Here is a 17,771-nt window from a genome sequence, read left to right on the forward strand (position 1 = left end):
TAAATTTTGACTAAATTATTTACAGATTTTTTCAATTAGTCATCATCAATTACATCTAAATGAGTCAAAAATCCAAAGAGGTTTGTTATATTGTCATAAGCTGAGCTACGTTTTTTTAATTCGGCTTACAATTTATCAATAATAACAAAAAAAGTATTGACTCTAAATTTATTTCTACCTTTTAAACTTTCATGACCTATAGTACCATCTGAATATGTTTGAATAATGTTACGTTTATTTTGTCCTCCGTCAGACCATTCTTTACTAACTGAGAGACTCAATATTTTTGCTTCATCTTCAATAGAGTCAAAATCATTTCGAAGTTCATCAACAAATTTCGTTTTACCAACGATTGTAGCATACTATTACCAGTAACCATATTAATTTCAGTTCTTTGTAAATAAATACTTGTTGCATTAAATCTGCCTAATACACGTTTCCAAAAAATAGTTATAAAAGCTGTTTCTTAGTTTATTAACTTTTTCTTAATTGAATCAGCCTCGTGACGAGTATCAGCATTTTCATCCATATCTTTAGAAATTTCAGTTAACTTGTTATATACCTCTTCATAGTTACCAGCTAATGCTTCTACAGCATCATCACGACAAGACCATCGTGTACTTGAGAGGCTTTTCAATGTCTTACTATTTTTTCTACTGTTTCTTAATAATACATCTCATCTATGCGTCGAGGCTCCAAAAAATGCATATAATTTTTGGGGAATTGAAAAAAAAATTAATTGCTTCTAAACATTCTTTTGCACTGCAATCTCCAACTAAATTCAAAGAATGAGCAATACATGGGACATAAAATGCTAAATCATTCATTTATTTAATTTGAGCTTGCAGCCACGATATCGCCCAGGCATATTGGCAGCATTATCATAAGTTTGCGCTCGACAGTTGGCAATATCAATACCACTTCGTTTGAGAAATTCCAAAACAGTCACAGCTAAAGCTTCACCTGTGTGACTATGAAAAGGAACAAAACTAAGAAACCGTTCATGTACTGCACCATTTAAGTAATAACGTATGATAATCGATAGCTGATCAATATGAGCAAGATCTGGAGTTGAATCAACGACAATACCAAAATACTTTGATTTGATCATTTCTTCAACTATGTGATCATATACTTTTAACGACATGATACCAATAAGTTCCTCACAAATTGTTTTTGATATGTAAGACACATTACCTTTGCCTTTGTTACCATAATTTTCAATATGTACTTTTAACACAAGATCAAATTTAGCAAGCAACTCAAGTATTCCTAAATAATTACCATTATCCGTTACTCCAATTACTTCATGACTACCTCTAAATGCAAGACCTCGTGATGAGATAAAACGAATAACTTCAACAATGCGTTTTAAAATATCTATCCAATAGCTTTCTTCTATTTCTAATTGTTATATTAAATTTTTATTGATATTGGTTTTATTATTCAAACAATGAAGCCATTTCATTGTGCATACTTGGTGAATGGAACTGCTTTCATGAGCCCTAATTTTTTCATCGCTCTATTTCCAATTTGAAAATCCATTTTTTACAAAAGGATTTAACACAGAACTATTATCATTAAAAAACATACAGACAAAGCAAAATACGTTGCCTGTTGATTCAGAGTACATAAACCATAACCGTATGTGTTTCTCTCCATTCACCAAAGTTCGTATAAAAAGTTTACTAGAAAAATACCTTTTTTGATTATTATATTTTCGCATGGAAGCTGAAAACCCGTTGTCTTTATTTTGGAAATATTCTGGTCCCAATTTTATACATTCTTCTAGGACAGCTTCACTCATTTTTGACCACAATACAGGATCTTTGTTAATTTCAAACTCCGTCAACATTTTCTATTTATATCATACAAAATAGTTTTAATATTTAAATAAAATTTCTTTTAATTGTTCATAATATAGGTCATAATCAAATAATTTAAATTAATTAAATTATATTTACTTCATTAGTGTTCATGTCAAATAATTCATCAGCGTTTGTGTCAATTTCTTTATTCATTTTTGGCTCCAATTCAGTATTTTCTATTGGATGAAAGTAATTGGATAATTTAGGAATTTTTGCTTCCCCTTCTTTTTTAATATTCTGAATTTTTCGTTTAAAAGCACCAGATTTATATTTTCGAGGTGACATGATTATTAACCTCACAAAAGCAACTGTCGTTTACGTTAATATAATCAGAACTGAGGAGTGCGGTTTTTGATTATAAAATGTGTGTCGTTTAAAAACTATTTATATCACAATATTAAGATAACATCGCATTTCTCAAAAATATATATTGTTTAATGTTGATAGATTAGTGATACCGATTGGTAATAGTGTGTCGTCATTCATCGATCGGATATTTTTATCGCATCGGCGAATCGGGAGCACATTAGATTACGAGGATAAAGTATTGAGAGTCAAACATACAAATGCGATAAGTCACGGACACTATAATTAATTGTGTGTTGGTAATGAAGTATTAAAGTCCATTTTCAAATTTCATAAATTTGAAAATTATAAATAATTGTTGTATTTATTTGATGCTATTTTATATGAAAAAATCCAGTCAAGACACGTTGGGGCACCTTTAAACTCTTTAAACCCTTGATCTAGCCTTGTACGTGATCAATGACAGCACTTCCTCACTACAGTTTCTACCACTGACAAAACCAGGTGCTTATTTGGCATCATTTTTTCTAGTTTAAGGCCTTGTAGAAAATTCTATTCTTAGATTAGATTAATATAGGTATTGAATATAACCAATATATCATGATAAAGTCTTGTAACAAAAATATACTTATTTCTTCATGATAAAAAGTAATTTGAAAATATTTCATTATTGTTATGAAATATAGCTTATCTATATTTTTTGATATCAATATCATCAGATTTGGTTAGTATACCATAGTTTGATTTTTACAACAATGGTACTTTAACGGTATTCTCGAAAATAAAAAAAAATGCATGAAAAAATTTTAATATTATGTTTAATTTTTCAATATATTATTCAATATTATTCATATGAATATGTGATATCGCTGAAATTCGGTACGATAACGATATCAAAAAATATATCGTTGACAAACCCTAATATTTACCAAGTCTAAGAGCTTTTCACTATCATCATTATCACTTCTGTATCCCCCCACTTAGTGCTATGCGAATTAAAATAACCTATATACACTGCTGGAAGGTTTCTAGTTGGAAGAACTTGAGATACCCGTGTTCAAAAGGCGGCTTCTATATGTTAAAAATACTTAAATTTGCCTATATGAACTCCAATGGAGTATTCTTTGCCTTCGGTAATGAATACGTGTCTAAGATGCTAGTACTGATTTTTATATGTAGCTAGCATATTTTTATATATCTTGTTTTGTGTGATATGAAATATTTATTAGCTGAAAGTTATTAATTTTTAAATGATTGGTTTGGTGAATAGGAACGTGGGTTTCTTGTAGAATCAATACATAAGCATTATTGAAAGTTTGACTAATTATCTATGCTTTAAAATCCCTCGACATTTATTTGTACTATTCTTAAATTATTATTAGAGCCTTTTTTATCACCAGTTGATGATAGATAGAAAAATTGATTTTTTTTTTGGAAAATTTTTTTTGGACTTTGAATTTTCTTATATTTAGACGCTCTGTCATCATTTAAATAACTCTTAAAAGGTTTTTTTAAGATCAAAAAGTCCAGGAATGTTTGGTCACCAGCTTTATGTCATTTTATTTGCTATCATCATAGACATTCATAAAACTATGCACTTGATTGTATATGTAGATGTAATAATAGTACTAATCACCTAAGGATCCATGTGAAGGTACAACATCTACTTTTCTAAATTATTTATGACCAGTAATTATATATAGATATTATACAGGAATAATTTAATTATAATTAATAAAATAACAATAAACAATAAAAATTGGATAACACCATAGCTGATAAGCTATATTAATACAGTATTAATAGTTTTAAGAATGGCATGGAAAACCTCTTATGTGTAAAAATACTGTATAGTTTTAAATTAATTATTCGTAATATAAGTACATTGTTTGATTCAGAGATTAAAAGTTATGTCTACAAAATAAAATTTACTAAAAATAAGTATTACATTATTTTTTGAGCACGTAGTGTATTTTTAAGTAAGACATATAATTTTAAATATAATTTTTCTCATTAGCCAAGTAATTTGTCAAATAATTTAACTAAATTTACATATCTAGTTTGAAATATTTAACACTTTAACTTAATAGTGCACTTAATATTTAACACATTATTATAATGAAGTTTGTACATTTAAAATAATTTGTTTACCTATGAATAAAAAATGTGTGTATACAAGTAACAAAAGTATTATTAATGTAACTCTCTATAATTTTTGATAACTTGTCAATAATTTGCTTGACATTTATCAAGGGTGATTATTAATTTTAATAGGCTGAAGTAACACAATTCTATTACAAAAATATAACATGTTTAATCATTTTTATACTAAATACTCACATGATTTTTACTTTAATAATTATGTTGAATTTAATGTGGATAATATCTAATTATTGGAAAATATGTGGAATGTTTTCTTTAGAACTAAATTACAATAATTATCAAATTTTGTTTTCAATCTTACTGTGCGTTTCTTGTTTAATTACTTTTTATATAAACCCTATAGACGTTTGTGTATTGGATGGATGGTGTGATGATAAACTGTCTATTGCATTGCGTAGAATTTATACAATAGTGCTAATCTGTGCAAGTTTAGTTTCTAGATTAATTATGTTTTATAAAGTGAAAAAATACTTAAAATTTTACAGAATAAACAATGATGCATATAATCAGCGATGGCCAATGAAAATTATTTACCACTATCGTTTTCAATTGTATTTAAGCTTGATGATAGCATTTTTTTTGATAATTATAATTCCAATTAATATTTCACGACTATATTTGATATATAAGTACAACCCGAGTATTACAAATATTGCAATTATTGGCGGATACGTACAAAGTTTAAGTATATGTTGTATGGAATCACATTTTATTTACATAAGTTTCTCAATTTATTTAAAATTATGCATTATAAATGAAGAGTTAGGGCTTTTAAAATCTAAAATAATGGTAGACAATAAATACCCTATTGCATTGCGTTCTAACGATTTTAAGACTTTGAACAATAGAATAGTTATTAAGAAAAAAACTGTCAATAACTTAGGGATGGCCTATTCATTGGAAATACTTCGAATTAGACATGGTTTTATTCGCATTGCTATCAACGATCTGAACAACTTATTCGATATACAGTTAGGACTTTCATTATGTGTTTTAAGTGTAATGATTTTATTTAACATGTATAACGAAAACTTTCATGCAAGTGGAACAGTAACCAGATCAAAATTGATATTTTATGGATGGCTTTTCCAATCTGTTTTTAGATTTGTATTAATCAATATTATAGCCCATTATACAATCCAGGAGGTACGTTTAGAAAAAATTTACGTTAAAATAAACACTATTATTATTTTAATTAAATAATCATATAATATTATGTCTTTGTAATATTTTTCATGTAAGCTTTAAGTCTTTTTGAAAATACAATATTCATTTCCAAATTGAATTATTTTGTTGACTATATAACGTGTGTTGATGAGTTTTTTTAATAGTCCAATAGTTATTGCCTTATATATTGAAACAATTAATTGTTTGGGAATATAATTAATTATTCTCATTTATTCCAAATAATTGTAGATTTCCCTAAAATTTACATATCATATATTAACCAAAGATGTTTATTGTCACATTCTATACATAAAATAATGATTAAAAAAATAATTCTTCGATTCACACGTACCGAGAAAAATTGTAATTACTTTTTTTTAATCTAATATTAAATTTTATTTTTATAGTAATTTTAAAATAAACACTTCAATTTTACTCACATATTTTGTTTAATTTATTTATATTTTGCTTTTTTTATTTACGCTTAAAAAAGTTATAACATTCCTTCTACTCTATTTTATGCATGTTTTAGGCACTCAAGGCAAAAATACTTATCACTGATATGAATAACCGATATCTGGATAACAATTTTAAATATGAAGTATGTACATATAGATTAAAACACTTGACAAACTAATTAGACATATTTTAGTCAATTATTCAAAAAATGTATAAGTTCTAACACAGTATTTTACATTTAAAACCTGAGATCATATATATGAGTATTTTATATTAAAAACTTGATATGTTATCAAACCGATCTCTTAATTATTTCAAATGTTAAGGTTTGGTTTACTTAAAAAAATAACAGTCTAATAATATTATAATATTAGGGTATATTATGTCCTAATCTAAATTGTTATTAATATAGTAAATGACTGGTAACTAGCATCTCTTAATACAAAAAATTATGACTTTGGAGAACTATTAAAAATTTTAGGGGGACTGAAGCCCTTTAATTTCCTAATGTCAACTTCTGACACTTTATATACTTTAAATAATGAAGTAACGAAATCGACACTAGTGATATAGTCATTTTTTTAACCTTTTTAAATAAGAAGTCTCTTTTTAAAAAGCTTAATAAGTTTAAAAAAAAAATGATAAAAATAATAAGTCTTTGCTGTAATATCAATGTCGAGACAAAAATTAAAATTTCTAAAGCAAGACTAACAAGATTGTAAGATTTATACTGAGTTAGCAAGAACAAGACTATTAAAATCTTGGTCTTATTTCGCTTTACTTATTTCGCTTTTTTTTTACTTATAATTGTCTTCGAAAAAATGGTTATCACACATTATCATACTAACAATAGTGATTTTTTGTTTACCATATTCAATATTAATGTATGATATTTTTATCTACTTTATTCTCGCCAGTTCAATATTTGCAAATATTACAATAATATTAGAAAAAACATTAAATAGGTAATAGGGTATTTCTTTGAGAGATAAATATATATTCTCTTTGTTTGATACAATTATTTGGTTACAAGCGACTCCATATGATGAGTGAGAGTTCAATTCAGTTGTTGGAGTCGCCATCTCTCTGTCCGGCTACCGACTAACCACCCATTCTGGAATATTCATAGTTAATTCATAAGTCCTCGCGTATCCAAATGGTAACGTTAAATATCTCATCATTAGGTCATAATAACAAAAAAAAATTATTAATATTATTTGTTTTAAATACTATTTTTAACATATGTATAAAAAAAAATAATAATACAAAAAAGAAAACTTTGGACTTAATGGGTTAAGGAACCTTCTCATGGAGATAGGCTGCTATGGCTCTTATTGAGCTTCAAAAGTGTAAAAAAAACTTATACTTGAAAATTGTAAGTTGTAAAAGACAAAAATTTCATTAATTTTATTATCTTTTAAAAAATTAATAAATTTATTATTATTATTATTATTATTTCAGTTACAGTTATTTCTATCTCAGATCAATAATTCTTCACTGGATTTCAAAGCTTACGATTGTTTTAACTTAAATATTCATCTTATAACATCAGTAAATAATATTTAACTTTTATTTAATATTTAATGTACATATATGTATAAATATAAAATTTATATATGTATAATATATATATATATATATATATTGTATTGAATGCTTAATACCATATATTATATGGTATATCAATTTTGTGTTAGTAACTTTATAAAATAACTAATATAAAAAAAAATAATAAAACTAATATTGCAAAAAAATCAATATATATATATAAATACAAACCAATAAGTAAAATAAAATAATACGAATTTGAAATTATATTTAATATTATCGAAGAAATCTTAAAACAACTAGACAAACATGACTCAACAAAGCAATAGCGTGAAAAACTTTAAAATTGTAACAAACAATTTTAGCTTGGATAGAATTGTTTTAAGTACTTATTTGATCCTTGGGCATTCTTTTTAATTTTATCTAAATGTTTCTTCACGACTCCGATTATTTTATTAAAATTTTATGTTTAAAGCTGTGGAATATCGTTGGTCTATGACAATCAGTTCGAGAATAGATAATAAAAAAGTTATCTAGATTAATTGTAGTTATTCGAATAACAAATTCGTCATTTATTTAGAGATAATAGAAATAACTTGCTGTTTTTCGTTTATTAATAATTTTCTTAACGGTTTTCCTCCCGCTCAGATTTACTTTTAGATGCAGTAACTTCTCGTAGATATATGACTATTCCATATGTATGTTATGATATATACTCTAAGGAGTTTGAAGATCATTTTTGGGAGTGTTTAATTTTCTCATTTTATAGTTTTTTTTTATAAAGTAATATGTATTATTTTTCATACAATTTTTGTGTTATAAGCTAATTTTATTTATAGTCCCAAGTTTTTTTACAATCAACCAAATGGCGTACATCTTGAACGTATTTTACTGATATTATTTATCCTATTACCAAAGCCGGAATTAGGTCAATATGGGCGTTAGAGATCTTTTACGAGATTACGAGAGCCATTTCTACGCATGGACAACTTTCTAATCGTAATTTTAAAAAAAATTGCAAAGATATGTAATATATATTTTCCCATCGTTAAAATATTTTCATAAACAAATTAATATTAATTTTTAAATATTTTAAAAGGGCTTATTTATAAATTAGGAGGCTAGACCCCCAGTTCTCTTTTTATGTAATTACTAAATAGCTCCAGATTTAATAAAGTAATTAATTAATTTTATCGATTATTTAATTATTTAATCGATATTAAAATCGATTATTACTATGAAAACAAAAAATATTATAATTGGCTATTGTTTTTGTGATATAATTACCTAAAATTACTTAGTTTGTTTGTGTAAAATTTTTTTATATTAAAACTTTTAAATTATTAATATTTAAAAAAAAAAAAAAAAAATGAATCATTTTTGAAGTAATTAATTATTAATGGTATATTTACTTAATAGACATATTTTAACATAACGCGCGAATAAATAAGAATGAAACAATAAATCATATATCAAATTTTATCATTTATTGTTAAAATACAAAACAAATTTTAAATTTCAAATAAAAAAAAAATTTACCGTATTTTTAATATATGCAAGCATGCCTATTATTATAAAGAAAAAATCTCATTTAGTTTTACTAAATGTGACTTTCTTGACATTGATTTTTAAAATCCTCCTTACAAAGGATATAATAAATAATATATTTTACATAATATATAATACACAGTTTGTAAAATATTTTAAAATATATTAATTATAGTTCTTAAATTGTTATTTCTTTCATATTATATTATTGGTATATCAGATGGTATTCGAAAATAACTTAGAAAGTACTTTATTTGAAAAAATTTATTTTATATAAAAACTTAACTTATATTCCACAAAATAAAGTTTAAACAAATAATTTTACTCAAATCTAAAAAATTGTAATGTAGGTGAACCATTCTCATATAGCTATAATTCATATTCTATTAAAAAATTCAGTTTTCTAAATTTTCAATTATTGCCAAAAAATTCTAAACTGAAAAAGAAATTGCTGGGTATAATATTTTAAAACTACTCATTTATTTCATTTATTTATTAATTTCTTAAAATACTTTATAACTTAAAGTGCAATGTAAGGAAATAAGTTTCATAATTTAAAAGTTTTTTAAATTGACAAACACATTTAATATAATAAAATATTTATTATTTTTAGGCTATTACAGTCGGTATTACTTATCTATTCATGTTAATTCAGTTTCGATTAAATTCTCATGACGTTACGAGAAAATCATAAAAAAAATTTTAATTGTTGTATTCATGCTTACAATTTTATGAATGCATTATACAATCATTATCTGTAACTAAAAATATAATATTTATGTAAAATAATAATAAATAATATTTACACGAATATGGCTTAAATTTATTGATTCATTTTATATGNAAAGTAGTGACAGACACAAAAAAAAAAAAAATAAAAAAATAAAAAAATAAAAAAATAAACACATCATGGTAAAATTAATACCTTCTCAGCTTCGCATCGAAGCTAAAATTATATTAAATTTTTGTTATATACTTTGTTATTTTGTATTTTTTGGAAATTTTATTAAAATGAAAATTCATATAGAACAATAGCACCGGTCATAAGTATTTCTCCAATCTTTTGTAATTTTTAAATTTAATGTCAAATAATCTTTTTTAATTTTTGACAAGTAGGCTTTAGTTTTCTTAATAAGTCCAGAGTTAATTAAAAATATTTATAATTTTTATGGTTTATTTATGATGTATCAAAAAAGATTGTCAGAAACTAGTTAATATGGAAATGACTGGTGCCTTTTCCCTATTCAATATATATTTTCATATTAGGTAAAACAATTTTAAAAAATTTATAAGTAAATTTTATAATTTAATAGGATTTAGTTGAAAAATTGTATACTAATTTAAATTATCTTTAATAAAATTACGATAATTCAAATATCAGACTTTTTAGAAGTTCTTGTTTAATCGGTCACGTTTCGATTTACTAAAAAACATGTGAAAAATGACCCCGGTAATTAAATAATAATTATATAATGACTTCAGTTATTATAATTGTTTATTCTATTTTTGGGTGCACTAACAATAATTTTATTATAGATCTAATAAATTGAAAAAAAAATGTTTAGTTTTTTGTCTAATTGATGACTCAAACTTACATTTACAACACTATATATGTATACACAAACGTGTTGAAGTGTAAAATTTGAAGCTAATATTTCAAAACATTTTTTAACAATTTTTTTAAGTTAAATTTATGGTATACCAGTGGCGATGCGTGAACAAAATTCTAGAGAAACAGTTATATTCAAAAGGGTTACAAGGGCTAACCACCTTCTCCACGATGAAAATAATAATATATTGTAGATAAATTTCGAGGGTCTTATGAAAATTTTCTTATATATAACACCCTCTTTTTCATGTGTAAACTTTTCATCTTTATACTTTAATGTTCACTTGCATATTTAGAAGGAAGTTTATCCCTCAATAGGCAATATTATGAAAATACCAAAATATATGTATTTTTTAGCTTTAATGCGAAGTTGCAAATTTATTAATTTTACAATGATGCGTTTTCTTATGTTTGTCGCTACTGCTCTCACCAGACCAATTTTTTTCAACGATACGTCAAAGATCACAAATCGTATTTATTTGAAGACATTTCTCATGAAAACTTTAGAGAAAAAATTCTTTAGATTCCGGTAAATATGGGATACCCCTAATACATTTTAATTTTTAAAACCTATAAATTTTAACGTTTTTTAATTTTTTTTTTTAAACAACCATAACTTTTTGAAAAATTAATGAATCAAAGAATTATTTTGTATATAAATTTTTAGGTATTTCCCTTTTGTACTTTTTTACATGATCCAGTCATTTTTGTTAATCTGGGGCTGTTTAGAAAAACTTCTGCATTTTACAAACTTGTCAAATAACTTTAAAATTAATATCATGATAAAACTTTTTAAAAATTAGGACTATCATTAAAAAAAGTGAAAGTTCTATGAATTTTCTTTAAGAGAATATGTGAAAAATAATTTATATGAATTAATTTTTATACTAATGATTTTAATCATTGTCAGATATCATGTATATTTGTTCTTACTCTGCAGAATCTACACTTTGCCACGACTCAACTGTGCTAGGTTTTTTTCTCTAAAAAATCTAAAAAAAATTCAATTAAAATTTTATTTGTGCTCCCACTTTATTTTGTATTTTTGAATATGCCAATGCTAATGTTAAATATAAAGTATGTTTATAATTTCCACAATAGGTAAAATTATAAAAATTTTCCCCTTAGTTATTTTTCTAAAAAAGAATAACTAATTGAAAATGTTTAAATTTTGAACAAACAGTATGGATTATAAAATAATAAATCCTGGGTCACCCGACATATCAACCAGTCATTATAATATTAAAAACATCATGACTGCCTTAAACTTTTCCAAACTCTTGATTCACCACTTTTAAAATAATTAAAGATATATTTTTAAAAACTTTTTGACCATACATAATTATTGGGTAACGTCTCAAAGTTTATTTGTGTACTGTCACATCAACATACGAAACATAACCGTCTGATATGAAGTTACAATTATCGATCAATTTTAATTGAAGCAAGTTAAACATGTCTTAACTGTTAAAAAAATAATAAGTACTCATAAGTTAAACAAACACTTGATTCTCTGAATTATTAAAAAACATATATCATGTAGAATTAAAAATTTTAATCGTTTTAAAGAATAACTAAAAAACCTATAGTTAACAATCGTGTAGTGGTTGAATTCTCGACTCCTGTTTTAGTTTAATATAAGTTTGTGTTAAAAATTTTTTGTAATTGATTATAAAATTGTTATAATTAATAAAATAAAATTTTTTCAATTAAATAGGATAAAATATGCCTTCTTTTATAACAAGAAATGTTCAGCTAAACAAATTTTACTTTGCTTACTCTACATTTTTAGCAGTTACATGTATTCATAATTATGTAATGACACCTTATTGCGTGTGCCAATTAGATTTATATTGTTATGATCCAATGGCTAAAATAGTTCATTCTATGTTCTTTCAAACACTAGCTATTGCATGTATAATATCCAGAGTAACGATGATGTACAAGAATATTTCCGATTTTCGCAAGTACTACAGAAAACTGGAGCGTTACAATTTATTTTCACCAATTACTGCTACTAAAGCTAAATGGAATCGAATCTTTTCAATAGTTACATTGTCAATGTGTTTAATCATTATAATTCCATTTAACTTTTATCGTTTGTACTTGATATGCCGTTATCAATGGAAAGGCAACTACACTATTGTACTATTTTTTTCATATTTATATTTGCAAAACCTTACAATGTGTTTGACTGAAATTAATTTTATTCAAATGTGTTATGGACTCAAACAACATTTTCAACTTATTAATGAAGATATGGACATATTACGATCCAAAATAATTGAAATAAATAATTACCCTAACGTATTACGATCAGATTGACATTTAAAAAATTCTATACTATTGAATGAAAAAAAAATAAACGTTTTTTATACAAAAACATTTCGTCCTCAAGTTCATTTTTCGTTAGGCTGCGAAATAGAACGACTTCGAATAAGACATCAGTTTATAAGAACGGCTGTGAGTAATTTGAATAATTTATACAGCGTTCAATTAGGATTATCAATATGTGTGCTTTGTGCTATGATGCTTTTTGACATTTATTCCGAAACATTTAGAGAAAATGATACTTCAAAATCGTTTATTTTCGTTTATGGCTGGTCTATTCAATATTCATTTAGATTTGTCACAATTGTTCTTATTGCGCATGTAACAACAAAACAGGTAAGTCTATTGTACAAAATAAAAAAATGTGTTAATAATTTAAATGATAAATGTTAAAAAATATTTGTTGCAAGTCTTCAAAGAAAATTGAAACTTATGAGTTGCTTGTAATCGTGTTTACTTTTTGTCAATCATATTTGCATTTCAAACGGAATCACGAACTAGTATCAAATGGACTGTACACGAAGCCTTAAGGCAATCCGATTTTGTTATAAACTTCCCATAGAAGAGAAAAATTTTAAGTTAAATTTTATTCCGCAAAAATGCTTATCATTACAGCTCACTGCTTGTCGAATAATCCCCCTTCTATGGAATTTCTATAACAAAACCAGATCACACTCCCATTGCCGTTAACCTTGTCCATTCCTGATTCAGTCCATTTTATCTTAATTATTTGGTAGATCGGAAAAATATATATTTGTTAGATAGTTTCCATTGTTACTGTTAAAGTTTATGAGTTGTCTATACAATTCGTTAGGACTATAAGAACCGATTAATTAATTTATGTTACCACGCCATGTATTGTTACAGCATATACCACAAAGCTATAGCTATAAAAAAAAATTGAATTTGACTTAATTTATAGTAATTTATAAATTTAATACTCGACTCATTCTCTATAACTTAATACACTATTTTAGCTTTTCTAAGCGCTTCTGTTATGAATTTACTAATTTTATTTATATCATTTATTATTATTTATTTAATATAGGCTCATAAAACAAAAACGATTTTAGCAGACTTAAATAACAGATATTTAGATAACATCACAAAAGAAGAGGTTTGTTTTTTTTATAGTATATTAATTTTAATTTTTTATCCTTGTATAGCCATTTTTACCATGAAAATTTATTTACTAATCACTTTAATTTTTTTATTTTAAGATACAACTATTTCTTAATCAAATTTCAAACAACTCTATGGAATTAACTGCTTGTGATTTTTTTACCCTCAATACACGTCTGATTACTTCGGTTTGTATTTAAAATAATAAAATCATTTAACTGCTTTTTAGAGAACAAGTTAGAAAAGTGTATTTATTTAAAAGCCAACACAAATATTTGGGTATCAAAATCTTAATTATAATCTTGACAGAGAGAGAAAATTAAACATAAAATAAAAAAAAAAGAAATTTTTTTTCAAAATTAAAAAAAATAAGGTAAAACTGAATAATTTTTCCATACTGATTTCAAATTTCTATATATATTTTTTCTAGCTCCTTTATTTTCGTGGTAACTTGAAGTAATTTTATATTAAAAATTACTAACGAGAGCTTGTTATTAAATTCTAAGATGTACATATTTGTAAATATGTACATATTTCAAATGGTGATTATACTATTTTTTAATTTAGTTACAAATTTTGTTTAGATCATTTGATTTGCATTAAAAAAAAAATTTAGGGAGCCAATATTGAAATTAAAAAATAATTTTTATTGGATCACCCTAAGGCCATTAAAAAATATTTTGCAGGCACATCAAATATTAGTTATTTTATGTTATTCTTATAAATTGTATTTTCGGTGTTTTATAAATAGTTTTAATATGTTCTTATTCTTATTCATTACTGTTTGTCTGTCATTATGTAATTTGTCAATATGTCTTATATATATATATATATATATATATATATAAAGGGCTAATGCCCGTTAAATGTTTATAAACAAATAAATAAAAAAATAAAAAATATCTAATTATATAGAGTGTTCAAAAAGTAAGTAATCAGGTTAATTGTTACTAATAATAGAAACCCATTTCCTGATTTACTGAGCACTCTGTATAGCAAATATCATGAATTATTAGCAAACGCATATTAAGAATTTTATTTAAGAAGAGAGGGAGCTAATGAAAATCTGTTAACAGTTTTATAATCAATATTATTTTCGATGACCTTTTTTTTTTCTTAAAATTCTTCTAATAGTAACATTTTTAGTAAAAAAAATTATTGATCACGTAAGAGTGTTGTAGATCCTTTTACTCTTAAATTATAATAAATTATATACACAAGTTCTTAAAAGAATAACATTACAATATAAGAACACACAACACCACCCGGTCTCGTCGAATGCCGGTCAGCAACTGATAACAACGAGATTAATGTAGAGAGTGTACACTACATCCTCCCCTCAATGTATATACAATAAAAACAAAAATATATATATTTTTTTTTTATATAAAAAAAAAATACATAAAATTATAAATATTTATTTTTATAAAAGAAAAAAGTTGTTTAAATGAAATGTGGCATTAACGTGTTTTCCATGAGATTTTTTTATTGAATATTTATAATTTTATAATAAAAAACGGTATCACAGTGGGGTCAAGGCACAGTGTAGACAAGGCATAGATGGGATAAGTATAGATGATATTTGACAGTGATTAAAATCACTATCATAAGAAACGATTCGATGCAAATCTATAGATAGTGTTTCATTTAGAGAAATTGGTGGATTATTCCAAAAGTAACATCAACTCTTATTTCTTTGATAATATCCTAATTAGTAATTCTTTGATTTTAAAATATAATATATGAATAAAATACTAATTATAATTATTACATTTAGTATGAAAATAAAAAACAACCCAGCACAGTGGGGTGGCGGCACAGTGGGTTCGTGGCATAGTCGGNAAAACGGTAGCACAGTGGGGTCGCGGCATAGTGGAGACATTGCATAGTAGGGTCCAGTATAGATTTAATCTGACAGTGATTAAAATCACTATCATAAGAAACGCTTCGATGCAAATCTGTAGATAGTGTTAAATTAAAAAAAAAAATTTGTTAAAATAGCATATTTTTGAATATGGTAGCCATTTGCGCATAGAAGATAGATCGTCGGGACACATTTTTTTTTTTATTTTATAGTACATAAAATAAGCTTTAATTTGATATATGTTTAAAGGACGCAGTATTTCCGGAACATTTTCAAAAATTAAGTGGAAAAAGTTATTTTTTGTAAAAAAGTTACTATTTTAAATCGCCCCCATGAGCAGAATAAGTGTTAGATTTTCAAAAAAAATTATATCAAATGAAAGGGAAATATCTAAGGTTTCAATACAAAAAAATATTATTTTTATTTGTTAATTTTTGAAAAAGTTATGGCAGTTTTAAGTACAAAAAACATCCCGATAAAAGGTAATTTTTATCGCAAACATATTTTTTTTTAATTTTCGACAGCCATTTGCACATAGAAGATAAGATGTCGGGACAAATTTTTTTTTTTCATTTGATAGTATATAACATAATCTTTGATTTGATATATGTTTAAAGGACGCAGTATTTCCGGAACATTTTCAAAAATTAAGTTGAAAAAGTTATTTTTTGTAAAAAAGTTACTATTTTAAATCCCCCCAGTGAGCAGAATAAGTGTTAGATTTTCAAAAAAAATTATATCAAATGAAAGGGAAATATCTAAGGTTTCAATACAAAAAAATATTATTTTTATTTGTTCATTTTTGAAAAAGTTATGGCAGTTTTAAGTACAAAAAACATCCCGATAAAATGTAATTTTTATCGCAAACATTACATTTTTTTTTAAATTTTCGACAGCCATTTGCACATAGAAGATAAGATGTCGGGACAAATTTTTTTTTTTTTCATTTGATAGTATATAACATAACCTTTAATTTGATATATGTTTAAAGGACGCAGTATTTCTGGAACACTTTTAAAAGTTAAGTTGAAAAAGTTTTATTTTTTATATAATATTTCAAGTTTTGAACGCCCTTTATATATGGGGAAATTGTCCAATTTTAATAAAAAGTATGTCAAATGAAAGACATACTTATAATGTATATAGAAAATAAAAATTTGTGCTGATAATTACATTTTTCTAAAAGTTATAGCACTTTTAAGTTGAAAATTTATAATCGAAAATTTTAACACAAAAATAGTGTTTTTTTAACTACGGCAGCCGTTTTATGCAGAAGATAAAGTGTCGGGACAAATTTTTTTTTTTCATTAAAGTAAATTATAGTACATAAAATAAGCTTCAATTTGATACATGTTTAAAGGACGCAGTATTTCCGGAACATTTTCAAAAATTAAGTTGAAAATGTTAGTTTTTGTAAAAAAGTTGCTATTTTAAATCTTTCCCAATGAGCAGGTTAAGTGTTAGATTTTCAAAAAAATGATATCAAATAAAAGGGAAATATTTAAGGTTTTAGTATAAAAAAAAATTATGTTGATTTGTTGATTTTTCAAAAAGTTATGGAAGTTTTAAAAAAAAAAAGTGAAAAAATTACAAAATTTGTCGATTTTTAAATTTGTAATTTTTTTGCATATTTCCCTCATTTGCGGGGAACGAGGGAATTTTTTTTAATTTTTAAGGGTAATGTCTCCAATAAGATACGATTTGTGATCTTTTGACGTATTTTTGAAAGAAATCGGTCCAGTGAGAGCTGAGAAAAAGTGGCAACAGACATAAAAAAAAAAAAACA

The 17,771-nt window shown here is 24.9% G+C and overlaps 3 protein-coding genes across 6 annotated transcripts in view; 2 read left to right on the plus strand and 1 right to left on the minus strand.

Annotated features, from left to right (window-relative positions):
• Positions 1-554: 554 nt before the first annotated feature.
• LOC126900414 (zinc finger MYM-type protein 5-like) lies at positions 555-2,167 on the minus strand. The gene is made up of 2 exons (XM_050676108.1): positions 1,965-2,167; positions 555-1,858 (listed from the first exon to the last, which is right to left on the minus strand). The coding sequence occupies exons 1-2, from the start codon at positions 2,151-2,153 to the stop codon at positions 1,523-1,525; spliced, it is 525 nt and encodes a 174-aa protein (XP_050532065.1). The 5' UTR covers positions 2,154-2,167; the 3' UTR covers positions 555-1,522.
• Positions 2,168-4,060: 1,893 nt separating this feature from the next.
• Positions 4,061-9,807, plus strand: LOC126900407 (uncharacterized). 4 transcript variants are annotated; one of them, XM_050676097.1, is made up of 5 exons: positions 4,061-4,153; positions 5,221-5,483; positions 6,037-6,105; positions 7,425-7,514; positions 9,673-9,807. In XM_050676097.1, exons 2-5 carry the CDS (start codon positions 5,223-5,225, stop codon positions 9,751-9,753), a joined length of 501 nt encoding a protein of 166 aa, XP_050532054.1. In that variant the 5' UTR covers positions 4,061-4,153; positions 5,221-5,222; the 3' UTR covers positions 9,754-9,807. The 4 variants fall into 4 exon arrangements, with proteins under 4 accessions (XP_050532054.1, XP_050532052.1, XP_050532053.1 ...); XM_050676095.1 differs by lacking the exon at positions 4,061-4,153 and adding an exon at positions 4,251-4,340 and having other exon boundaries at positions 4,823-5,483; XM_050676096.1 differs by lacking the exon at positions 4,061-4,153 and adding an exon at positions 4,251-4,340.
• Positions 9,808-13,002: 3,195 nt separating this feature from the next.
• Positions 13,003-17,771, plus strand: part of LOC126902024 (gustatory and odorant receptor 22-like) — a gene marked incomplete at its 5' end in the record, with an annotated part of 9,814 nt that continues 5,045 nt past the window's right edge. Inside the window, 3 exons of the mRNA XM_050679048.1 lie at positions 13,003-13,335; positions 14,048-14,116; positions 14,220-14,309. Of these exons, the coding sequence (XP_050535005.1) occupies positions 13,003-13,335; positions 14,048-14,116; positions 14,220-14,309 (492 nt within the window). The remainder of the gene's footprint in view (positions 13,336-14,047; positions 14,117-14,219; positions 14,310-17,771) is intronic.

The sequence above is a fragment of the Daktulosphaira vitifoliae genome, unplaced genomic scaffold (genome assembly GCF_025091365.1).
Source record: "Daktulosphaira vitifoliae isolate Bord-2020 unplaced genomic scaffold, ASM2509136v1 Scaffold_3, whole genome shotgun sequence".
Classification (NCBI taxonomy): domain Eukaryota; kingdom Metazoa; phylum Arthropoda; class Insecta; order Hemiptera; family Phylloxeridae; genus Daktulosphaira; species Daktulosphaira vitifoliae.